The sequence below is a fragment of the Lepidothrix coronata genome, unplaced genomic scaffold (assembly GCF_001604755.1).
Source record: "Lepidothrix coronata isolate B3197 unplaced genomic scaffold, Lepidothrix_coronata-1.0 Scaffold101, whole genome shotgun sequence".
NCBI lineage: Eukaryota > Metazoa > Chordata > Aves > Passeriformes > Pipridae > Lepidothrix > Lepidothrix coronata.
Genome location: NW_016690281.1, coordinates 3,329,033 through 3,352,490, shown reverse-complemented (window position 1 = coordinate 3,352,490; position 23,458 = coordinate 3,329,033). Strand labels below are relative to the sequence as shown.

The window sequence follows — 23,458 nt, the reverse complement described above, 5'->3', positions numbered from 1 at the left end:
GGGATGGGATGGGATGGGATGGGATGGGATGGGATGGGATGGGATGTGCCTCCATGGGGCTTTGGCACTTTCTACATGAGGGATGGGGAAGGAGGAAGTGGATCTGGCTGTGTGGGGATGGAGAGAGGAGGTGCTGCCCGTGGTGGGACAGCTGGGATGCTCACAGGGCCCCTGTGTGCCCGGCCACCTCCTGCCCACTGAGCTCCAGCCGGCCGGGGCAGGAGCTGGTCGTGGGATTTGGAAGTCTCTGGAAGCGAGCACTCTCTGCGCTTGGAAATCCTCAGGGAAACCCCCTCCCCAGCAGAGAGGGGACACAGTAGGCTGTGACACAGGGCTGATCCCAGTGGGAGGGATCGCTCGGTGGGGCTGGGAGCTGGAAGTCTCTTGTCCCAGTGGCTGGAGCAACATGTCCTGACCAGCCACGGGGGTCTCTCCCTGTTCCCAGCCCGTGAGCCATGGCCTACCACAGCTTCCTGCTGGAGCCCATCAGCTGCCATGCCTGGAACAAAGACCGGACCCGTAAGTACGGCCGGGGTACCCCATCCCAAAATCCCCAGGGATAACCCGAAGCACTGACTGTTCGGGCTAAACATCCCTGTGGTGGGAGATGCTCCCGGGACAGGGCAGAGCTGGGTTGGGGCTAGGTTTGGGGATGTAAATCCTGCTACAGACAGATTTGGGGGCTGGGACAGCATATTCCCCTCTGTATCTGCCAGATCCCTCTGCTGGGGCAGAGCCTGGCACAGGGACAGAGCCTGGCACAGGGACAGAGCCTGGCACAGGGGTGCAAGCACAGTGTCCGACCCGGAGGCACTACAGGGCGTGGGGAGGGACGGACGGGGCACAGAGCAGGGCAGAGCAGAGCAGAGAAGAGCAGAGCAGAGCAGGGCCGGGTGATTCGCGGCCGATGGCATTTCCCGACCGAGGCACAGGGGACGTGGGAGAACAAAAAGGGCTTTCTCTGCTGCAGCCGCGCAGGAGGGGCGGGCTGGGGCTGGATTCGGGAGCTGTGCGCCTGCAGCCATCCCGTGTCCTATCCTATCCCATCCTATCCCATCCCTCCAGCCCCATGGGATCACTCTCTAGGGAAAGGAGGACACCAGGCTGTTGGGTCTGGGGTTCTCCCTCCCCTGAGGGACAATTTGCAGTGTCAGGGCAGTGCAGAGCCAGGGCTGGGGGCCTTGGTGGGACCCCCCCTGCCGTGCAGGGGGACCTGGAGCCCAGGAAGGGGTGGGTGGGGGCTGCCTGGCCCTGCTGCCTCCACAGGGCCCGTGACCCAGGGAGGGCTTTGCCCTGGCCCTGTCGCCCCCAGAGATCGCCCTGTGCCCCAACAACCACGAGGTTCACATTTACCGCAAGGACGGGGCCAAGTGGAGCAAAATCCACGAGCTGAAGGAGCACAACGGGCAGGTGACGGGTGAGTCCCGGCTGGTGGAGGCGACGGGGACACGGATGGTGGGTGGCCCTGCCCTGGAGCTGCTCCCAGCCCTGCCTGTGGCACTGGGAGCTTCTGGATGGGGGTTGTGCTGCGGGTGGAGCAGAGGGAGCAGGTTGTGTCCAGCTTTCCTGGCCCCGACCTGACGTGTCAGAAGGCATCTGGGGTGGGATGGATGGGATGGGAGGGATGTGGAGGCATGGGGTGGGGAGGGATAAGGTGGGATGAGATGAATAGAATGGATGGATGGATGGATGGATGGGAAAGGATATGGATAGATGGAAGAGATGGGTGAGATGGATTGGGATGGAAAGGATGGGGTGGGAGGGGAAGGATGGGTGGGAGAAATGGGGTGGGACGGGTTGGGATGATGTCGGAGGGATGAGAAGGGAAAGGATGGAGTGAGGTGAGATGAGATGGATCGATGGATGGATGGATGGATGGATAATAGATACATAGGAGAGATGGTTGGGATGGAATGGAATGGTGTGGGAGGCATGGGAAGGGATGGGGTGGGGAGGGATGGAATTAGATGAATGGGAGAGATGGGGTGGGATGGGTTGACGTGGAATGCTTTGAGGTGGGAGGGGTGAGATCATTTGGGATGGATGTGGGAGTAGGGTAAAGAAGGACTCTGGGGCAGAGACCACCTAGAACAACTCTGCCTTCAAACAGCCCCCAGCCCCGAGTGACCCATTCCCATTCCCACTCCCATGGCTCCCTGGGCCACCATCACCCCACTCTGCCTTCCAGGCATCGACTGGGCCCCTGAGAGCAACCGGCTGGTGACGTGCGGGACCGACCGCAACGCCTACGTGTGGACCCTGAAGGGCAACGTGTGGAAGCCCACCCTGGTGATCCTGCGGATCAACCGCGCCGCCCGCTGCGTCAAGTGGAGCCCCAAGGAGAACAAGTTCGCCGTGGGCAGCGGCTCCAGGCTCATCTCCATCTGCTACTTTGAGCAGGAGAACGACTGGTGAGGATCCGGCACGGCCTGGGGGGGTCTGTCCTGGGGGAGATGGGGGGGGATGGATGGGTGGATAGGTGGATGGATGGATGGATGAGACACGGAAGATGGATTGGGAGAAAGGAAACTGGAGGAGCTGGAGGTAAGACAGGAAGAGATGAGGGAGATAGAGAGGAGCTGGAAGTGGAGACAGACGGGGAGATGGAGAGATGGACTCCACATGCCCGAGCTGCTACTGCAGAGTGGTGGCCCAGGGCAGCTCCTGGGGCACTTGGAGCGTTCACCACCCTCATCCAGCCCCCCTGCCAACCCAGTGGGGTTCCTGGGGGAGATGACGCTCCCCCCTGATGCCAACCTCTTTCCATGCAGGTGGGTTTGCAAGCACATCAAGAAGCCCATCCGCTCCACGGTGCTCAGCCTCGACTGGCACCCCAACAACGTCCTCCTGGCCGCCGGCTCCTGCGACTTCAAGTGCCGGTGAGGAGCAGGGGGGTGGGTGACCAGGGGGGCCTGAGTGAGGGGACCCCCAGGGATGGGTTGGGGTCACACCCTGGCACAGCACAGAGCTGTGTGGGGCAGCCCAGCGCCCTGGATTGTCTGTGGGGAAGGCTTCACCTCTGAGGTGCTGTTTGGAGCAGGGAATGGAGCACAGGGGAGACTCAGGGAGGTCTGGGGGTGCCCTGGGGATGATCCCAGCATTACAGCACCCTGTGAGACCCCACGGGCTCTGCCAGGGAAACCAAGGCGTCCAGGGAGCAGGGCTGGAGGCAGCGCAGGCGCCGTGTCTTGGGACACACGGCAACACCCTTCCCCTCCCTCCCAGGATCTTCTCAGCCTACATCAAGGAGGTGGAGGAGCGGCCCAGCCCCACCCCGTGGGGCTCCAAGATGCCCTTTGGGGAGCTGATGTTCGAGTCCAGCAGCAGCTGTGGGTGGGTGCACAGCATCTGCTTCTCGGCCAGCGGGTCCCGCGTGGCCTGGGTGAGCCACGACAGCACCCTGTGCCTCGCCGACGCCGGCAGGAGGATGGCGTAAGCAGGGCTGGGCAGGGCAGGGGGCTGGGGGGGCTGTGCTGGGGGTGTTGGGGGGGGGTGAGCCCCAAACTGACCCCAGGGTGGGGGCATCTCAGTTGGGTTGGGCCAAGAGCGTTCCCAGAGCATCCCTGCGTGTGGGAGGGGGAGATGGAGGGGTTCAGCCCCAGGAACTGGGACAGTCCTAGAACATCCCTGGAGCATCCCTGGATATCTCTGAGCATCCTTGGGTAGTGAGGGAGGTAGAGGGGTCCAGTCCTGCATGTTGATGAGGGAAATGGAGGGATTCGGCCTCAGGAGCTGGGATTGTGCTGTAGCATCCCTGGAGCATTCCTGGATATTCCCAAGCACCCCTGGGTATCCTTGGAGCATCTCTGTACATGAGTGGGTAGATAGAGGGGTCCAGGCCCATGAGCTGGGATAGCCTGAGAGCATCCCTGAAGCATTCCTAGGTATTCCTGAGCATCCCTCTACATGGGTGGGGGATATAAAGCAGTCCAGCCCCAGGAGCTGGGACACCCCTCAAGCATTCCCAGAGCCCCACGGATGGAGGAGGTGGTGGGTCCTCTCATAGTCTTGTGGCTTCCACCCATGTGACGAGCTGTGCCAGTCTCAGGGCAGAGGCTGCAGCTCAGCTCCCTGCCAACATCCTGCCCTGCCTCGCAGCGTTGCCACCCTGTGCACCGAGACCCTGCCCCTGCTGGCCGTCACCTTCATCACCGAGAACAGCCTGGTGGCCGCGGTGAGTCTGGGCGGGGGCATGGGGTGGGCACGGGGCGGGCGCCGTGGCCAGAGGGTGCTGAGCAGGGCGGGCTGTTCCCCAGGGCCATGACTGCTGCCCGATGCTGTTCACCTACGAGGAGAGCCAGGGTGCCCTGACCTTCGGGGGGAAGCTGGACGTCCCCAAGCAGAGCTCCCAGCGCGGCCTCACCGCCCGCGAGCGCTTCCAGAACCTGGACAAGAAGGCGAGCTCGGACACGGCCAACGCCACGCTGGACACCCTGCACAAGAACAGCATCAGGTGAGGGCTGAGGGGGTGCAGGGACAGGCTCGGGGTCACCTCGGGGGTAATGACCCCTGAGCATCCCCCGGCTGTGCTGCTGTCCGGCCTGGGAGCTGGGATAGCCTTGGAGCAGCCTTGGGTATTCCTGGAGCATCCCTGAGCATTCCTGCAAACGAATGAGAGAGGTTAAAGGATTCAGCACGAGGAGCTGGGTCAGTCCTGGATATCCCTGAGTTTCCCTGGGTATCCCCGGAGCATCCCTGCATGTGGGTGGGGGAAATAGGGGGGTCCAGTCCCAGAAGCTGGGACAGTCCTGGAGCATCCCCAGAGCACACCTGGATATCTCTGAGCATCCCTGGGTATCTCTGAGCATCCCTGGCTACCCCCAGTGCCTCCCAGCACATGGGTCAGGGAGAGGAAGGGGTCCAGCCCCACTCCCACCCATGGCTGCCCGGCAACCCTGAGGGCTCAGCAGGAACCTTGGATTGACTGATTCCTGCTGCCTCTTTGCACCCACAGCCAGATCTCGGTGCTGGTGGGTGGGAAGGACAAGTGCACCCAGTTCTGCACCACGGGGATGGACGGTGGCATGAGCATCTGGGATGTCAAGGTGAGATGTCCCCACAGACCCCCTGGACCCTGAGCACCCAGTGTTGAACCCTCATCAGCCACAGCTCTAATCCCTCACCCTGTGGTGTTGGGGCCCACGCTGTCCCACAGTCCTGGGTGGGGGACACCCCTGGGTGGCAGTTTCACAGCTCTCCATCAGAGAGGGGTGATGCCAGCCTTGCAGAGGGATCCAGCAGCCTCTCCTGGCTTCAGCTTTGCCCACATGGCTTGGAAAAGGAGCCCAGACCAGCCAAAGTTGGGATCTTCCCCCAACAGGGATGGGTTGGCATGCCAGGGGACAGCTTCCCTCCCAGTTCCCTTCGCTTTCAGCTCCCCAACCACTTCCTTGGAAAGCAAAGAGGTGCTGCTGAACAACCTCCCATTTCATTTCAGAGCCTGGAGTCAGCACTGAAGGATCTCAAGATCAAATGAAGGAGCTCTCCAGGAAGGGCATCCTGGCTGCCCCTGCTCTGCCACCCTGCCTGCTTCCCCTTGCCAGTCCCCTGTGCCACACAGACCCCCCGTGCCACATGAGCCCCCTGTGCCACCATGCCACCAGCACACTCCCTGCTGCCAGCCAGCCCTGGCGGCTGCTCTCAAAGAAAACCATTTTTTTTTAACTATTTTTGTTAAAATCCTTCCTGATGCTGGTCATACATCGCTTAGAAAATAGAAAATAAAGTTAAGGATTTTCCTGGATAAATCTGAAAAGGTTTTCTTTGCACTTTTTTAGGACAAATTCAGTGTGAATGTGTGTGTGGTCAGAGCAGGTCAAGAGGCTGAGCCACATCTTACCACGGGTGGTCACATCCTTTCTGCCACCAGTTCTGAGGAGGAATCAGGACTCTGGAGATAAAGGGAATGTCACTTCCCCACTCCCTGCCTCAGCACCACTTCAAAACAGGATTGGTGTTAGGAAGAAGGTGGTGGAGGGGATGGAAGGGCCTGAGAGGTGCAGGTTTCCCATACTCAGAGCTCTCCTGGACACTGGTCAAGTCCCATCAGGTGCACAATTCCCAGCCCTGGGAGCCAGCTCAGAGACCTTGGGCTGCCAAACTAATCCTGCCCCTTTCCAGCCTGTTATCACAGGCTGCCTGGGAATTTTGATCAGAGCAATGGACCAACTTCCACCTTCCTCATCTCCAGCTCGAGGCAGGAGCAGTCCCATCTCACAGCTGAAGCAGGAGGACAAAGCTGCTCCCATGATGCCAAGAAGCCTTTGAAGGAGCTGTAAAGACAGTGGATAAATCTTTCCCCATCTCAGTGCAGGGTTTAATTAACGTGGCAAACACTGGGCAGGGCCACACATGGCAGAGGCATAACAAGGAGTACCTGGGCAGGTGTGTTGGGGCAGGCAGGATGCTCAGCCTCTCCTCCAGCACTGCTGGGTCTTAAACTGGAGTCTCTGTGAGGAAAAGCCTAAATTATTACCAAAAGGAAAAGGAACCCAGGCACTGCACTGTGGTTACTCCACGGTTCCGGTCCAGACATCAGCAGGAGGTGTGTGCTACAGGGAAAAGGTTTTTCCACCCATTTCTGCATGTGAACAAGCTCCAACCCTATTTGATGCCCTACTCCATCCCAGGCATCAAGCCTAAAAACTCCCACTGCCCTGTCCCACCCACATCCCTGTGCTGCAAGGATCACCCAGACTTTCTGTGCCAGTCTGTCCCCACCACGTCAGTTCTTCCCTCTCAGAGCTGACAGCACAGGCACCTCTCCTGGTTTCACTCGCTCATCACCCATAGCTCCCTATCCCAAATTACACCTTGGGCACAGGAGCAGAGGCTGGGGGAGCAGCTGTAGGGCTCAGGCCATGATCCATATGCAGAGATGATCCCAGGTATTCCCAGGAAAGCAGCTTCCCACTGTGGTTTGAGCAGCAGCTCAGGATGACATTCCCTGTGGCACATCCCTCTGCCACAGTCCCTGCAGTCAGGCACAGACAGGATTACACAGAACAAATCACATTTGTCCTGCACCTCCACAGCCTTAACCCCTCCACCAGTGACTCCCAGTGCTCTGAGCCCTGGGGCTGGATCTCCTCCAGCCTTCAGGGAGTGAGTCTGGGAAGTGCTGGTGTCCCAGAACAGGCTGGCAGCAGGTTGGAGTATCTCCCCTTCCCCTCCTGCAAGCCCTGCACTGAGACAGGGCACCTGACAGGGTGACAGTTCGGTGACTGCCCTTCTGACACGGTGACTGGGCCAGACAGCACCCTGAGGGTAACTGTTTCCTCCTCCGTGGTAAACAGATTGTGCAAGACATCCATTAAAACAGCAGGGAAAGCTCTTCCCCCTCAGGCTGCATGTGCTAAACCTGGAGCCAAACCCCACCCCACAATCAGCAGCTGCAGGAGCCCCCCAGCCCCCCTAAGCTGTGCCCTCCACACACACACACGAGGCCACAGCAGTTCTGATAACTTACAGTTTAATCAGCCAAATATACAAGTTCTGGTGTTGTTTTTTAAACTTGATCAAGTTTGGTTTTGTGTTTTTTGTTTTTTTTTTTTCCCATCTGGATCTGACACAATAAATGTTTGTTTTTTCTCCTTTGAACAAAGGATGATGTGGTTAAAAACTGGCACTATCCCTAATAAAGAGGAGAAAAAAAAAATGAAGAGGAGGGAAAAGGGGAGACTGGCTGCAAGAAAGGAGGGATGAATCCGGGAAGGAACGGCACTCCAGATGTCCATGAAGTCAGGCTCCCAGCTCGTGCTGCAACGCCCTGCAGCGAAATTTGGTGGGCTCTTTGCCCAACTGGATTCCTCAGATACATTATCCTTTGGGATTTGATACCAAGTCAGTTCCCCACCCCATGCCCCACCCCACAACGACCCCACAATCTATTTTCTTGCAATCTAGTATTTGAAGCACCTCCCCTCCCACACAGCTCCCTCCCTCCCGCCCAGCCCCCCCCATCTACGAGTTCTTGATCCTAAAAACAGCAAAAACATTCATGTTTCCGAACTGTAACAGGGAACTGCTGTTCAGCACAGCTCTGCACTGCAGAGAGCAGCTGCCCCTAACCCCAAATGGAAATCTGTGCCAGGATGAGGACAAACACATCGTCAGTGTCTCTTGGAGGTGGAGGTGACGTCGATGCTGCAGGACACCCTGCGTGGCATCGATGGAAGGCGACACGGCAGAGCTCCTGGCAGGACCAGGCACAGTTCCCTGGCGTTTCCTCCTCTTGCATGGCCTGTGCTTACTTGTTAAGGGATAGTGACTGCAGTCTTTTACCTGCCATGGCCGCTTCGTCTTTCGCTGGGGGAGGAAAACAACAGTTGCATCATTTCATGGTGCATGTCAGGGACTGGGGGGGGTTTGGCAGCCCCAGGGACTGAAATCCTGCCAGCAAAGGAGAAAAAAGTCCTACCCTGCCCACCAATCCCTGGTAGATCCCCAGAGGTAAGAGGCACAGCCTCCACTTGAGTGTTCCCTTCTACCCCTGGCCTCTCTTAAGGCATCCACAAATCACCCTGATGCTGATGCCCAAATTTCTCTGTTGAAATTTGACAAGCTGTGCTTGTCAGGCTTCTGGTTCACACCTACCAGAGCTATGGAGAAAGGCCAGGAAGGGAAGGAATGCTGCAAACTCCCTGGGCAGATCAGATCCCCAGCATGCAAAGAAGGTAAATCACAACCAGGAACCTGCTAAACCCCTAAACTGGAGCCAGCATTGCCTGGGAGGCACAGGATAACATGGATGTCAAGGGAAATTCCCTTCTCTCTTTCCCTGCTTCCTGTTCAGGTGCCTGAGAGCTTTATAAATCAAGAGCTTATGAGAAGGAAACAGCTGAACCTGGTTTTGCTGAGGGGAGTTGTGAGAACACCACAGAGGCTCAGGAGATGAGGGATTAGCACATGTGACATGAGAAATGATGGCTCTTGGTACTGCAGCCGTGGCACAGAGAAATAGGAGAGTATGATTAATTATTCTCTAACCTTTTCTTTCCTCTTCTTTCTTTCTGGCAGCTTCTTCCCTTTGCTTCCTGATGATGGCTAGTCGGGCAAGGTCTGCCTTGGCTTGCTCTGTTTTCCCAGCGAGGTGCATTTTCATGTATCTTTCTTTTGCCTTTTGTTTCTCTATTTCCTCTCTGTTTGAGGGAAAAAAACAACAGTCACCAGAATATCCAGGGAGGCACACAGGTACAGGCAGAGTGGGGGAGGCTTCCAGCTGGGAAGGATGGTGAGAACAAACATGGATGACCCACCAAAACTGGGGGGTCCTACACCAGTTTTCAGGCACAGGTTCTATCTCTTGCAGGGTTTGAAGAGGGAGAGATTATTTCTACCTTCCTTCAGCTAAATAAGGACATGGACACACAAGGTCAAATGAATTAGCCCCAGACCACACAGCACTGTGACATGTTTTTCCCAGCCTTACCCTCAACAGTGTCCTGCTGAAGCAATCAACCCCAAATAAAAAAAAGCTTAAATCTTTCCCTCCGAAACTCACCACTGATAAATGGAACTAGGAGATTAAACTTTGGTTTCCATCTCGTTCATCTGCTCAAAGACAAAAATTTCACCACGATGCCTGGAATCTGGGAAACCACCTGTCACCAGGGCACCTTCTGCAGCAAGATTAAAGTGGATCCAAGGTGACCTCTGGCAAATGGATTTCTGTTACATCTTACTTTTTGGCATAAAACTTCATGAAAGGAATGGCTTAAATCCCTTTCTCTTAGTGCATCCTGGCTCCAGGATGGCCACAGCTGCTCCCAGAGGACAGACAACTTCTGTGAAGTTCATAAGAAAGCACATTTTGGAACACAGTGAGCCCTGCCTGACAGTTTGCTGCTGTTCAGTGTCTGCTTTGGGCAGCAACACACTTAAAGGGTCTCCCCGAAACACCAACACCCAGAGCAGGGAAACACCTCCCCGTGTGAAGCTGCTGCCACCAGCAAGGATGAAATTCCAGAGATGCACCAGCTCCCGCCAGGGGAGCAGGGAAGACTCACCTCTCTCGTCGTGAGAGCTCCTTAGGTCCATCCAGGTCCAGCTGAGTGACTTTTTTGGTTGTCTGAATGACACGATTGGGGTTCTCGATGTCTATCAACCCTTCCACTCCTTTGCGCTTTTGCTACGGTTCAAGAACAAGGGGGGGTTTAAATCTCACACTGAGTTGTCTCAGAGCTCATCAAACACACTGCAAAGCATCCCAAAAGCACAACTCAAGATGGTTTTACTAGCAGCCAGCAAAACCATTTATCAACCAAGATTGTTATCTTGGCATTTCAGCCTTTTTAAAAATTCTTCTTAGCCTTTGTATTTCATCCATAAACATACAGGAGCTTTCATTCTGAGGACAAAATGCTGTCAAAGTGAGGCTTTTTGGGCTTCTAAAAATAGTTCTTCCATAAAATACTTATTATAGGTAGCTCTCAAAGAAAACTCTTGAGTCAAGTGCATGAATCTGCCCCTGGCCCAGGAATCTGGGTGGTGCCACTGCATTAAGTGCCCTGAGAATGACACTACCTGATAATCCTCATCATCTTCATCACTCTCATCTGAATCTAAAGACTTCTTCTCCTTTTTGGGGTCCCCTGTTGCTCCTTCACCTCCTTCTTCTTGCTCCTCTTCTTCCTACAGAATCACAGGAAATCAGAGGAAATGTATGTCAATCAAAATCCCAAATCCAGCTCTTAAAGGAGACAACTTTGGAGGGATGAGGGACAGCTCTGAGCACTGGTGTTCCCAACATGGCCCTCATGTCACCAAGGGGGCCTGGCTGTTACAGAACAAGAGCTCATCCTCAGAGCTAAGTGTGATCACCAGTTCACCTCCAAACAACTCTGCTGTTCCCTCTAACAGGAAAATGATGGTAAAAGACACAATTGGCACTTTCATCCCCAGATGAAAGATCTCCAGGAGAATTTTGCCCTGGGTTTTCAGTGCATAACATCTCAGACCGTAAACTACATAGATGCAGCATGGAGCTGATCCCATCCTGGGTCTAGATAAAAGAAAAACGACTAGAGAAGAGCAAATTGACAGCCATCAACCAGAACATTATTATCCAGCCTTTTTAGCACAGCCTTTTTAGCACAGCTAAATTACAGCCTTTTTAGCACAGCTTCCACCAGTCAGAATCCTGGGAATTGATTTCTGAAGCATTAGAAGATAAGATCAGAAGGACCAACACGGGTGTGAACAGCTTGTTTTACCACTGCCAACATCCCTCATCGAGCAACTGGCAAATGGGATGAGCACGGGGCAGTAAGAGGAGTAATTTTGCTAATTTTGGGGGGTTTTAAGCTTTCCTTAATAAAATAGTGTTAGATGTAACCATCGCTGTATGATACGGATTGTCAGAAAAAATAAACCCTTCTCAAAGAGCAGCTCTCTGGTTTGTTGAGAAACAAGACACACTTCAAGTGGGTCCTGCTTTTCTGTTCCACTTCCAGCTGGTATTTTTATTAACAACATGGAAGCAGTGAACACTTAGACATTTTGTGAATGACATCACACTGGCAGGAGTTGGAATCATTTTGAAAAACGGGATCAGACTCATAAGTGGTTTCAGGACTTGGAAATATGGCATGAAACCAAGAAGGTGGAATCAGAAAGTAACCAAGAGGAGTTACACTTTGGAAGAAGAAATCCAACACCAGGCTGGAATATGTGGCTAAGCAGCAAACCAAACAGTCATCTTGAGTTCCAGCTGGGTAGAACATTAAAAAGGAGTCAACACTATGGCTCAGAACTGCCTGAAAGAGTCATCCTGGAGGTATTCATCAGTATTTCCTACATGGGGTGTAATTATCCTCCTGTGGTCAGTGCTGGGAGGCCTCAGCTGGAATTGTGTGTTTGGGCTTAGGCAGCACTTTCAGAAAGTCACAGAAAAGGAGCAGTCAGAGTGTCACCAGAGCTGTGACAACTTGGGAATCAAGAGAGCAAGTGCTGCAAAAAGCAGCCATGGCTTTTAGGACACCAGTCAGGTCATGGAAGCAGGAGGAGATGTTGCAGCCCAATGCTGGGGCACAGAAACACACCCAAAAAAAGGTCTCATGCCAGAAAACTCTGTTATCTCTCCCTGGAAGTCAGAGGCAAAAAAGAAAATCATGTTTACAGGAAGAAGTCAAAGGAGTTTGGTCCTTTAAGTCTAGAAGAGGGCAAATATAATAATTTCAACATACAATAAGATGTCAAGATGTGAGCCCTTGTTCTCCAAAGCCAAGATGCAGAGCACAGATAAAAAAATTAGCTGACACTGGAGACTGGAATGATGAAATATGGGGAGAAAGCATCTCCAGAGCTGCTGAGTAATCAGTTCTCCTGTCCTTTAACCTTCAAATGGTGAACTGGATGGTCCACCACATCTCAGGAACCAGGCTAGATGACACCCTGCAGTCTCCCTAGCTGGGAATGTTCAGAGTCCATACTCTGATCACTGTTGGAATGATCTCAGCAATGCCTAAGCTGCCATTGCTCCTGAATCACAAGTAATCAGGCTGGACACACCAGGAATCGTGGCAGGAAGTACACAGGGGAGGCAAACACATACCCTTGCCTTTTGCTTTTCTGCTTGGAGCTGGGCATCAATCTCTTCAGGACTCGTGTACTGTCTTGCTCGGCCTTTGTGGCCTCCTTTTCTACCTGCACAAAATAATAAAATTAACAAATGGGTTAGTGATGAGCTTCCAGAAAGGTCTGTTCCTCCTGCAGCACTCTCTGGATTTTCAGTGCAGATTGGACAAACCAAAATAGCTCCTCTGATGGGACCTAGAGAACAAAAAGCCCACACTGAACTTGGTGAAACGCTCCAAGATTTTGGGGTAAGATGCACAGAGAATTGGGATTATTGATACCACCCTTCCCTGCCAGCACTCGTGGCCTCTTTGATTTCCTTTCCAGGTTGCCAAGGGGTGCACAGTCCCTCAGCAGACCCCAGTTCCCTGCACAGGGGGAATCACAGTGTGTTCCTGTGGTTACAATCAACATTCCCAAAGCTTGGCTCCGTTACCCCTCCCCTGCACTGAGGCTGTGCCAGGGGAAAATGGGAAGCTAGCTGGACAAAAGCTTTGGGAATTACAATGAGAGCTGAAGAAGCACTGAAAGGAGCCTCCATGTTTTACTGCTTTAGAAGGAAAAATAAAAACAAGCTCTAGGAACCAGGAAGGGGAGTCAGTGTGGCTGGGACTGCCTGGCTGAGACTCTGGTATTGATGAACTGCTGAAGCCATCAATGATTCCTGCAAGTCACTGCTCACTTTATGTTCTTCCAGCCCAAAGAACTGGGAAGCACGATGGACAGAGTCAGTCCACAGCCCCGAGAGAGGGAGACTGGCAAAAAGAATACAACTCTGGCAAGGGAGCTCCCTGCTACTGCAGGAGTCTTGGAGGGAGCAGGAAACCCTGGATCTCACTCACCCTCCTCACTTCACCTGCCCACGACAAGGGACCTTATGGTGATGGGAAGGGATGAGGATCATCTCTCCTTCCTTGGGACTGTGTGGGATCCATGGGAGACCTGCCACTGCTCTGTCACTGTGTGCTGTTGGACTGGCAGGGACTGGGAGTGCCAGTGCAGGCAGCCCCTGTGGGCTGTGAGCTTTAGAGATCCCACGTTTTCTGACCAACTCTCCTGGCTCAGCAGAGACAAACTCTCACATGTTTTAGCTCAGTAAAAGCAGAGCTGTGGAGTAAATTATCCCAAGGTCCCCACTGTGAAGCCTTACACACTCCAGAGGTGTTTTACTATGAGAAACATGGAAGCACAGACACCAGAAGCTTCTCCCTGCCCTCAGCTGGGGAGGCTTGTGGGCTCTCAAACCACAAGCACAACTCGCTGCACACACAGATGGGTGTTTTCTGCTTGTCTGTTCCCACCATCCCACGTGGCAACACTGACACCCTCTGGGAAGGGGATCTACCATGGGAATGCTCTGGAGGAGACATTACCTCACTGCCCAGCCCATGACATCACTCCAAATGGAGCAACACTAAGATCCCTGACACACCAAGAGGGGCCAGGCAGCTCCTCATCCAGCTGCTCCAGAATTCCACACTGGGCTGGGGACTGAGGAACACAAAAACCTCATCACTGCAAATAAACAGGGGTGATAAGGCAGAGAAGCAACTAAACAGGAATTAGTTTTTATTAAAAGCCTAAAAAGAAGCAAATGGAAGAGTGAAGCCCACGAGAGGGACTGGGGGGAGCTCAGGGGGTGCAGGGCCATGGCTCTGCTCCCAAAACCTCAGTCAGACACAGGGATTGCTGGTCCTACACCTGCCACTGAGCAGCTCAGTGCCTCAGTTTCCCCATCTGCAAAACAGGGATGATTCTTTTCCTCCTCTGTGAAGCATTTTTAAAAAGTCACCACCCGCAGATTTCACCTCCAGCAAAGCCCACTGTGCCAGGCAAACCCTCAAACACCTCTGTCTTCAGCTTTAAACAGCAAAATTAAGGGATTTAAATGAAAGAGAATAAAAGGATACCGATGGAATCACTTCTCTTTTAAATCAAGTTATCAAAAAAAAACAAAAAAAAAACCCAAAAAACCGAAATAATCAGAAATAATCCTGTAACAAAAAATTTATTATTGGCTGATTAATGCCCCCCCTTTTATGTTAAACAGTGAGTGCCAAAATCCACTGACTGCCATCCACTAATTCCCACTGACCTGGGGGCGGGAAGGAAACGAGCAATGACCCCTCTTTTCCCAAAAAGCAAAAGGTTCGAGTTAAAGATTTAAAGCTGTGCAACGAAACAAAGAATCCTGGGTTACAGGGCATTTAAATATGGAAAATGGGGTTAAAACCGGCCTTCACAAAAACCACGTGAAAGCCCCAGCCCCATCTACCAGCACCGTGCACGATGGGCACAAAATGAGGTGGTTAAAGAAAATCTAAACCGGGAATCGGGTCTGGTGCTGAAGCCTGGGAAATGCTGATGAAATAAACGGCGGGGAAGGGGCAACGGGGAGGGCCGGCCCGCGTTAAACGCGTGCGACGGGGCTTGCCGGAGCCAATTATGCAGATGGGGCCTGTGGAGAAGGTTCTGGGTGGATCCAGCCCGGCCGTGACAGCCCCGTCAGCTCCTGAATCACACGAGGAGCGAGTCGGTGCCCGCTCGGGAACACCCAGAACGCGGCCACATCAAAGGAGCCGCGCCTGGAGCCCCCGAAGCCCCCCCGGGCCGGGACCCTCCGAGCCCCTTTCCCGGCCCCTGGAACGGGATGGCCCCGAACCCCCGGGACCCCCCTGGTGTGGCCGGGACCCCCTCCCCGTGAGCCCCAAGCCCCGTCCCGGGGGAGCGGCCGCGGCTCCCATGGCGTGGGGAACACACGGAGCTCACACCGGGAACACGGGGGGGACCCGCGCCCCCCGCCCCGGGGCTGCCGCGCTTTTTGGGGGGCACAGAGCGGCCCCCAGCCCTGAGGGCAGCGCGGGGAACCCGCCGTGTCGGGGGGGGCGGGAGGAACCCACAGAGGAACCCGAAATCCCCCCCAGCGCCCACCCCCAGCCGCGGAGCGCCCTCAGGGACCCCCCGATGAAGGAGAGCGGGACCCCCCGGTGAGGGGGAAAGGGACCCCCCCGAGCCCACCCCCGGCCGGGGGAGGGGGCGGAACGGGCCCCCCGCAGCATCTCCACAGCCTGCGGGGAGGGACACGATCCCTGCCCGCCGCAGCCCCCGCACCCCCCGAGCGCCCTCCCCGCCGTCCTCCCGGCGCGGCCCCTCCACCTTTCGGCATCGCGGCGATGGCGGCGCGGCCCCCCCGGCCCGAGCGGCGCCCCGGAACCGGAACCGGGACCGCCCCCGCCCGCAGGACCCCGAGCGGGGCCGCCCCCGCCGCCCCCGGGCCGGGCCGGGTCTGTCCCGGTGGTTTCTCTGTCTCTGTCCCGGTGGTTTCTCTCCCCGTTCCCGGGCGCGGCGGCGGGAGGGGCGGCGGCGGGGGTGGGGGGTGTTGGCTCGGGCAGCGCGTGGGGCGGCCCAAGGGCGGGGCCCGGGAGGACCCCGGTGACGGAGGCGGCGCGACGGGAGCGGAGGTGAGAGGAGAGGGATTGGGATTGGGAACGGGACAGGAACTGGGATCGGGACTAAGATCGGGACCAGGAGCGGCGGGTGAGCGGGGCCGGGACAGGGAACGGGATCGGGACTGGAACCGTGACCAGAACAGGGAGCGGGGCCGGGACCGGGACAGGGATCAGGACAGGGACTGGGATCGGGACCGTGATCAGAACAGGGAGCGGGGCCGGGACAGGAGTCGGGATCGGGACAGGAACTGGGATCGGGACTGGAGCAGGGAGCGGGCCCGGGACAGGAATAGGGATCGGGATCCGCGGCCTCTCCTCTCCCCCAGCGCCCCCGGGTTCCGCTCTGGGCCGTCGGTGCCGGGCCCGGGGCCTCGCCCCGCTGTCACCGGGAGCTCCGGGAGCTGTCGCCTCGGGTGGCCCGGGGTGGGGGAGGAGAAAAACCAATTTACTGTGCAGCAAACACAGGGATTCCACCCCTCTCACGAGCTCCGTGAAGCTCGTTTTTACCCTCGAAGAGGAAAACGGGAAAAGGGCACAGAAGCCTTAGGGGAAACATATCTGGCAACTGCTTTCTTTTGTTTTTCCCCAGTGATCCCGAGGCAGTGCAGGCAGACCCTCGAGCCCTCGCCTTTCCCCCTCTGTTCCTGAGGCAATGCCCAAAGTGAAGAGGAGCAGGAAGCCCCCCCCAGACGGGTGGGAGCTCATTGAGCCCACGCTGGATGAGCTGGATCAGAAGATGAGAGAAGGTGAGTGGGGCCGTGACCCCAGAACAAGCTCCAGGGAGCTGCTTCACGAAGCTCAGCTTGCCCTGCATGTACAGATGGACCTGCTCTGTCCAGTGCTGCTGAGCCTGGGCCAGGGCTGGTCCCTGGGTTTGGTGTGAGCTCAGGTTACAGAGCACAGAGCTTTGGTTACAGGTTGGTTTAGGGCTGGAGCTCCTTTGGGTGTGGAAAGACTTGTAGTTCTTGTCCAGGCATGAAGTCACCGACCATCCCAGTGTGGGTCACTGTCACCCCACTGCCAGTGGGTTTATTCCCTAAAGGAACTGTTCCAGGTCAGGCCTCTTTAATTTGAGTCTTCTCCCATTAAAATCAGTCTTATCCCTGCCATGTATTAAAGTTATGAGTGCCCTTGGACCAGTTTATTGCCAAATGACTGAGGAAATAATTTGCCAGCTGAACCCTGGTGTTTGTGTTCCCTCCCAGCGGAGACAGAGCCACACGAGGGGAAGAGGAAAGTGGAATCCCTGTGGCCCATCTTCAGAATCCACCACCAGAAAACACGTTATATCTTCGACCTCTTCTACAAGAGGAAAGCCATCAGCAGAGGTGAGAGGGCAGGGCTTTACCTTGGGCAGGGGAAGACTGGAGTGATGTGCGACCTGTGGATGCACCTGAACTGGGAGCTGGTGGGAAGGATCAGGTTTGTGGGGAGGGAGGGTGGAGGGAAGGCTGGGCAGCTGGTTACTACAGCCAGTAACTCCTGAGTGTTCCAACACCTCCCTGTGGTGATGTCTGCCCCTCCCCAGAGCTCTACGAGTACTGCATCAAGGAGGGCTATGCTGACAAGAACCTGATTGCCAAGTGGAAGAAGCAGGGCTATGAGAACCTGTGCTGCCTGCGCTGCATCCAGACACGGGACACCAACTTCGGAACCAACTGCATCTGCAGGGTCCCCAAAAGCAAGCTGGAAGTGGTGAGTGTGCAGCTTGTTCCTCTGCTGGTCTGGACCTTTGTAGGACCTGGTCTGACTTCTCTGAGGTCAGGGACAGCAGAGGAGGTTGTGCTGTTCTTCCTGGTAGTTTCCTCTACCTTTTCCTACCTCTCTCATTTGCTACCTGTGTTGGTAGAGTTGGTGTCTAGTTGGTTCTAAAGTTACTATCAGCTTTGGCACTCATTTAAAGTTGTTAAAGTATGGGAAATAACAGAAAGCTAGCCAGTAGAAACCCTTCCCACACACAGCTCTTCCCTGCCTCAAGGCTTGAGCCTGCTCTGTCTGTGGCTTGGCTGAAACACCTTCCTCGTGTTTGTTTTTCAGGGCAGAATCATTGAGTGCACTCACTGTGGATGCAGAGGCTGTTCTGGGTGAAGCCTTTGGTCATCAGACTGCTTTGGGAACTCTGAGGGATGTCCTCCTCCTCCTCAGTGGACTATGAGTGCAATTGCACCACTTCCTGGGATGGGATATTTCTGTAAAGCAATTAAAGCAGCAGCATAATCACCTGGATCCTGCATAAATGGGAGGGAGAGGGTGCTCTGGAGTAGGGTTTTGTGTAGCCATTTATTTTAAAATAAAGTTTGCCTTCCTGAGAGTGGTGTCATGTTCTGGCAAAACATTCCTGTGCCCCTTTTCTCCTGTTGGATGTGTTCTGGGTGCTTGGTTTGAAGGTTGTTCTGAATGTGGGTTGGTTTTCAACCAGCTCTCACCCTTCTCAACTAACTTCAGTTTAAAAGGCTGTTTGGAAAGAAAATAATAGTTTCCCAGCATCCAATTCGATTTGAGCTCTTCCCTGACCCTGTGTAGGTGGCAGCTGAATTTCACTGGAATTCTCTGCTGAGGTGTGTACCCTGGAATTAATGCATAGATCCTTTCAGGAATGCCAGCAGTCTAGAGACTTACAGGTCACATGTGAAGTGACAGAACACAGAACACAGTCAAAACCAGCACTGAGTTAAAGCCCTGTTCAATCTGATTTTGCTTCTTCCTTGTTAAGCACAGGTTTTGCTGAACTACAGCCTGTCTAATCCTCTTAAGGAAATCCACTGAAAACGTATTTGCTTCTCCTTAAAACAAAATATTTTATTATGTAGAAGCAGCTTTACTACAAGCAGTTTGAAGCAGCAATTCATGCATGTTCCTTGTGCTGGAAGAACTTGAAATGCCCTCCTCCTGCTCACTGTTCCTGCACAGCCTCGGCCTTGCTGTCCTGCACCCCACGTTTGGCTGTCCTGTATTTGGCCCAGGGGTGGGGGGTCTCCTCTCCAGCCATAACTTTTAACCACCGGTGGTAGTAGCCACGGAAACCATCAATCTTCTCCAGGTATGGGTTCCTAGACTTGTACTGCAAACAGAAATCCAACAAGTTTCTGTTAGACAAGAACTCACTTCAGTACCGAGAGAGCTACAAGCTGCTACCAAAGAAAGAGTGATCACGTCAGCCAGATCAGACAAACCCAAAGGAAACTCAGGCATCTACAGTTCCCCTCCCCTGCTGCTGTCCTTTGTGACCCCTTCACACCCTGAGCAGTGCTGGCTCCTTACCCTGTCGAATTTTGGGGGGTACTGTGCTGCGAACTCCAGCTGGCGGATGATCACCTCGTTGGGAGCCACCTCGTTGTTCCTCATGTCCCGCAGGATCTCCGTCAGGTAACTGTAATCCAGCTTCCTCACAGCACCAGCAATGAGGGTGCTGTAGATGTACTTGTTGGGAGTTATTCCAGACCTCTGGAAACCACAAATGCTGCAGTTAAACTTTTTTATCTGCTGACTAGTGCAGAACTCCGAGAAGGAAAAGCCTCCTTCTCACACAAGGAGCACAGCTCCCTGGAAGTGAGAACACAACTACCTGCCACAAAAACCTCAGCAGGTATTTTAGCAGCATTAACCCTTCATTTTGCCTCTCCCTGCAGCTTGAACCCCAAGCAGCAGAGGATTTTTCTTTGATTACCTTCAAATCTGAGAGGAGCTGCAGTCCATCCTTCTCCTGGTGGCAAGCAATTGCCAAGTTACAGAATGTCTGGAGGTTGGGTGACAGTCCCCTCTTCACCAGAGCTGGCAGCACGCTCTGCAAGATACAAGTCTTGGCATCAGTTCCCAAAAAGCATTACTATAGCTTTCCAGACAGGGAGCTGGATGTGCTAAAATGGAATCCATACTTAGAAATTAACCCAAGTACCAGTTTGTGGAAAAATGTGAGATCCCAGTTTCTGTCATGGACAGAGAAATGGGTCTCACAGCAAAACACAGGAGGCGTGAGACAAGGAGGTGGTGAGAGGGCCGGTTCTGAGGTTTTTCTCTCACCTTTGCTCCCTCCAGGTCTCCCTGTTTGCTTTTCTTCCTTATTAAAGTGTTAAAGAAGGTCACATCTACTTTCACTTTATGCTCATCCAGCAGTGCCAGCAAGGAGGACTCTGAGGGGCTTTGGGGCTCCACCAGCTCAGCCAGTAACGTGAATGTTTTAATGTTGGGCTCTGCATTGTCCTCTTTCATTTTGTTCAAGAATCCCTCCACGTCCCCCATCAAAGCCAGCCTGTGGGATGGTGTGGCCACTGTCCCCAAGGAAACCACGGCTGCGTCAGGCATCCTGGAATCCAGCAAGTTGGGCAGGTTGCAGAAAGGCAGCTCCTGGCTTGGATGTGCCTGTTCCAGCTCCATCTCCCTGTGGTCTCTCCTCATCAAGGCTCCAGCCCTGCTGTGGATGACACTGGGGCTGTCAGGAGCAGCTGGTTCTTCTTCGGCCTGATTCACATCTTTATTTTGTTGCTGAATTGGTTCCTCGGGCTGCACTGAGCTCTCCTGAAATAATTGCTTTTCCATAGCTTCCACATCCAGCTGGACAGCAACACTCTCTGATCCCTTCTTCCTCCAATTTCTCATCCTTTCCTTCCGCTTCCCAGGTGGGAGCCGTAGCTGAGGTGAGTTCTCAGGGGGTCTGAGCAGGAGTTCAGAGGCCAGGACGGGGTCGCCGATCCCGCAGTCTCTCGCCGCGCGCAGCATCAGGTTGTAGGTGTGGCTGTTGCCCTTTATCCCAAGTTTAGTCATTTCTTTCCAGACCTGAAGAGGGGAAGATGCACACCTGATGTGATATTAAATAACAGCAGCATGTCTAGCAGGCTGTAGGCACATCTGTCAATGGGATCTGTGTGCAGAGGAGTGAGTTTACAGCACGACAAGGTGAGTGACCTCAAGTTAGTGGAGCCCTGTGAGATGATCCAGGGCTGATCACCAGCGTATAGGATGTCCTGGTGGAAGTCTAGTTTTCAGAACTTGTCCTAGGAGGAGCTGAGCTCCTCCCATTTCACCAGCCCCGAGCCACTTACTGTGTTCAAGTGATGAGTTACAAGACAGCAGCACTTACCCCTCCCAGTTAGAACATGAGGACACACCTGCAAGGCATATCGGAACCCGTTTTCACTGTCCTTTATGCAGCTCATGAGAAGGAAGCTGAAGGTCTCAGCTGTCAGGACATGCCCCTTCTGCACAATCTCCTAAAAAAGCAGAGAAAACATTAAACTTCCCAGTTATCCAGTCTGGTGCAGTTGGCTGTGAAGCTCTGATTCTACTGTCATTTTCTGGGGAAAGAGCAGAAACAAGGCATAGGGTGAACAGAACCACTGCTCCAGGAGAAAGAGAGCCCTGAAACATGCCCAGATCCTTATGGGAGGTATGGGGAATCTGGAGGCAGAAACAACAATCCGTTTAGCTATTCCCAGACTGGCCCTTCTGAGAAGAGCTGCTGTAAGAGCCCTAAAAGGAGCCAGGTATCAATATACAGGTGTCCAAAATGAGGAGGGGAGACTCCACAGAAAAGTTGTTTGGTAAGTTTCTGACACACCTGATGTTATTTTTATAACACCTGACCAATTTTAAAGCCAAAGCTGGCTCTTTTTAGGTACTTGGTGTTTGGTATGTAGAATTTCACTGCAGGAGAATAAGGCCCAATGAAACACAAACACATGATCTGCCGTTCTCTCTGCTGGAAACGAAATTAAAAAAATGACGCGACATGACGACTTCCAGGAGCTTTCACCACAGCAGACCAGGTTTAACGTGGGAAAAACGACCTGTTTACCTTGAGTACATCGAAGCACATCTTGAGGTCCGAGCAGAGGGCGCAGACCTTGAGCAGGGCGTGGTAGGTGATGAGGTTCAGCTCCTCGTTCTTGCTCTGCAGCTGCTGCCGCAGTTTCAGGGCGCTCTGCAGCCCCGAGTCCTTCCAGGGCGACTCGGCACAGGCGTTGAACAGGGCCGTGTAAGTGGCCTCCGTGGGGACCAACCCTCGTTTTTTCATCTAGGGGAAGAGAAGGAGCAGTTGAACTTGCTTCCTTAAGGCAGGGCCTGTAGAACTTTTTAACTTGCTTCTAAGAGTTTCAGGCTAAGAAGGTGCCAACGCTTCACTCAAAGGCGTTTTGGAGACAAAGTGAAGCGACTGAATGTTTGGAACGGTTTTAGTTTGGAAAAGTGTTTTGAGAGACAACTTAAACCTACGTCATTGTAGAGCCTGAATGCCTTTTTCACATAGCCAACCCTGCCACAGCCACCAATGAGAACGGTGTAATTGCTTTCCGCCGGCTGGACACGCTCCTCCTTCAGCATCTGCACCTCAAACAGCTCCAGAGCCTCTGCCAGCTACAGGGAAGAGGAAAATCCACAATAAGGAACAAGAGAATGAATTACAATGGATATTAAAGCATGCAGCTGTGGGCAGATAGCAGTAGAAGTCCTACAGAGCGTGGGGTTCCTCATACAAAGGCTGGAGAGGGACTTTTGACAGGGCATGTGGCGACAGGATAAAAGAGAATGGCTTTAAGCTGAAAAAGGGGATATTTAGATTAGGAAGAAATTGTTCCCTGGGAGGGTGGTGAGGCCCTGGCACAGGTTGCCCAGAGAAGCTGGGGCTGCCCCATCCCTGGAAGTGTCCAAGGCCAGGTTGGATGGGGCTTGGAGCAAGCTGGGATAGTGGAAGGTGTCCCTGCCCATGGCAGGGGGTGGGACTGGATGAGCTTTAAGGTCTCTTCCAACCTAAACCATTCTGGGATTCTGTGACGATTCTACAACAAATTCTATTTTTTTTCTTTCTGTAGAGATACCGAGTAAGTGATAGATGGGTCAGAGCTGCATCTTTCATCAATGATATTAAAAAAAGAGAGAAGAACTGGGACCAAACCTTGTCCTCTTTGATGAGGGCCTTGCACCGTAGGAAGTACCAATACGGTGTGTTCTTAGGGCCACGTCGAGGTTTCCTTTCTGGTTCTTCCTCCCCCTCTTCTTGAAGCTTTAAATCCCAAAAGCGTGATGAGGCTTTGTGGTAATACTTTCTAGAGGAAAACTTATCAGACAGCGTCCCGAACTCCACGCCTTCATCCTCCTCCTCCTCCTCCTCCTCGGGGGCTGCAGTGCAGCTGCCAGCACCGATGTCCCCGGGGCCGCTCCCGGGCAGTTTGCAGGAGGGCTGTGAGGAGCTGCACAGCCGTGTCAGCGGGGCCTGGCCCGGGGGCCGGGGCAGGAACGGGGCCGGCCCGGAGCCACCCCCGAGGGCCGCGCCCCGCGCCCGCAGCACAGCGGGGGAGGCACCGCGGCACCAGCGCGGGACGAGGAGCCGCAGAGAGCTCATGGTGTGCCCGCTGCCCCCGGGAGGGAGGAGGGACCCGAGCGGGGTTCGGAGCGCGGAGCGGAGCCGGGACCTCGCGGGACCAGACCGGAAACCGGAGCGG

At 54.3% G+C, this 23,458-nt stretch overlaps 4 protein-coding genes across 6 annotated transcripts in view; 2 read left to right on the top strand and 2 right to left on the bottom strand.

Moving 5' to 3' along the window:
• ARPC1B (actin related protein 2/3 complex subunit 1B) overlaps positions 1-5,749 on the top strand; it is an 8,005-nt gene extending 2,256 nt beyond the window's left edge. The window contains exons 3-11 of one of the 2 annotated variants that reach the window (XM_017823273.1): positions 446-519; positions 1,313-1,417; positions 2,189-2,411; positions 2,772-2,879; positions 3,226-3,432; positions 4,099-4,174; positions 4,257-4,453; positions 4,955-5,045; positions 5,438-5,749. In XM_017823273.1, coding sequence (XP_017678762.1) covers positions 456-519; positions 1,313-1,417; positions 2,189-2,411; positions 2,772-2,879; positions 3,226-3,432; positions 4,099-4,174; positions 4,257-4,453; positions 4,955-5,045; positions 5,438-5,476 — 1,110 coding nt within the window. In that variant the 5' untranslated portion in view covers positions 446-455 and the 3' untranslated portion in view covers positions 5,477-5,749. Of the gene's footprint in view, positions 1-444; positions 520-1,312; positions 1,418-2,188; positions 2,412-2,771; positions 2,880-3,225; positions 3,433-4,098; positions 4,175-4,256; positions 4,454-4,954; positions 5,046-5,437 lie in introns of those variants that run through there. The other variant, XM_017823274.1, reaches the window with a different exon arrangement.
• Positions 5,750-7,533: 1,784 nt separating this feature from the next.
• On the bottom strand, positions 7,534-15,835 carry PDAP1 (PDGFA associated protein 1). The gene is made up of 6 exons (XM_017823270.1): positions 15,733-15,835; positions 12,554-12,645; positions 10,525-10,632; positions 10,008-10,129; positions 8,989-9,140; positions 7,534-8,307 (listed from the first exon to the last, which is right to left on the bottom strand). Exons 1-6 carry the CDS (start codon positions 15,740-15,742, stop codon positions 8,249-8,251), a joined length of 543 nt encoding a protein of 180 aa, XP_017678759.1. The 5' UTR covers positions 15,743-15,835; the 3' UTR covers positions 7,534-8,248.
• Positions 15,836-15,920: 85 nt separating this feature from the next.
• On the top strand, positions 15,921-18,336 carry BUD31 (BUD31 homolog). Of its 2 annotated transcripts, none has more exons than XM_017823272.1 (5): positions 15,921-16,037; positions 16,615-16,771; positions 17,231-17,353; positions 17,554-17,720; positions 18,063-18,336. In XM_017823272.1, the coding sequence occupies exons 2-5, from the start codon at positions 16,678-16,680 to the stop codon at positions 18,111-18,113; spliced, it is 435 nt and encodes a 144-aa protein (XP_017678761.1). In that variant the 5' UTR covers positions 15,921-16,037; positions 16,615-16,677; the 3' UTR covers positions 18,114-18,336. The 2 variants fall into 2 exon arrangements, with proteins under 2 accessions (XP_017678761.1, XP_017678760.1); XM_017823271.1 differs by having other exon boundaries at positions 16,013-16,113.
• A 459-nt stretch (positions 18,337-18,795) lies between these two features.
• PTCD1 (pentatricopeptide repeat domain 1) lies at positions 18,796-23,358 on the bottom strand. Its single transcript, XM_017823046.1, has 8 exons — positions 22,912-23,358; positions 22,233-22,373; positions 21,817-22,035; positions 21,131-21,232; positions 20,046-20,798; positions 19,693-19,809; positions 19,287-19,469; positions 18,796-19,086 (listed from the first exon to the last, which is right to left on the bottom strand). Exons 1-8 carry the CDS (start codon positions 23,356-23,358, stop codon positions 18,919-18,921), a joined length of 2,130 nt encoding a protein of 709 aa, XP_017678535.1. The 3' UTR covers positions 18,796-18,918.
• Positions 23,359-23,458: the final 100 nt, after the last annotated feature.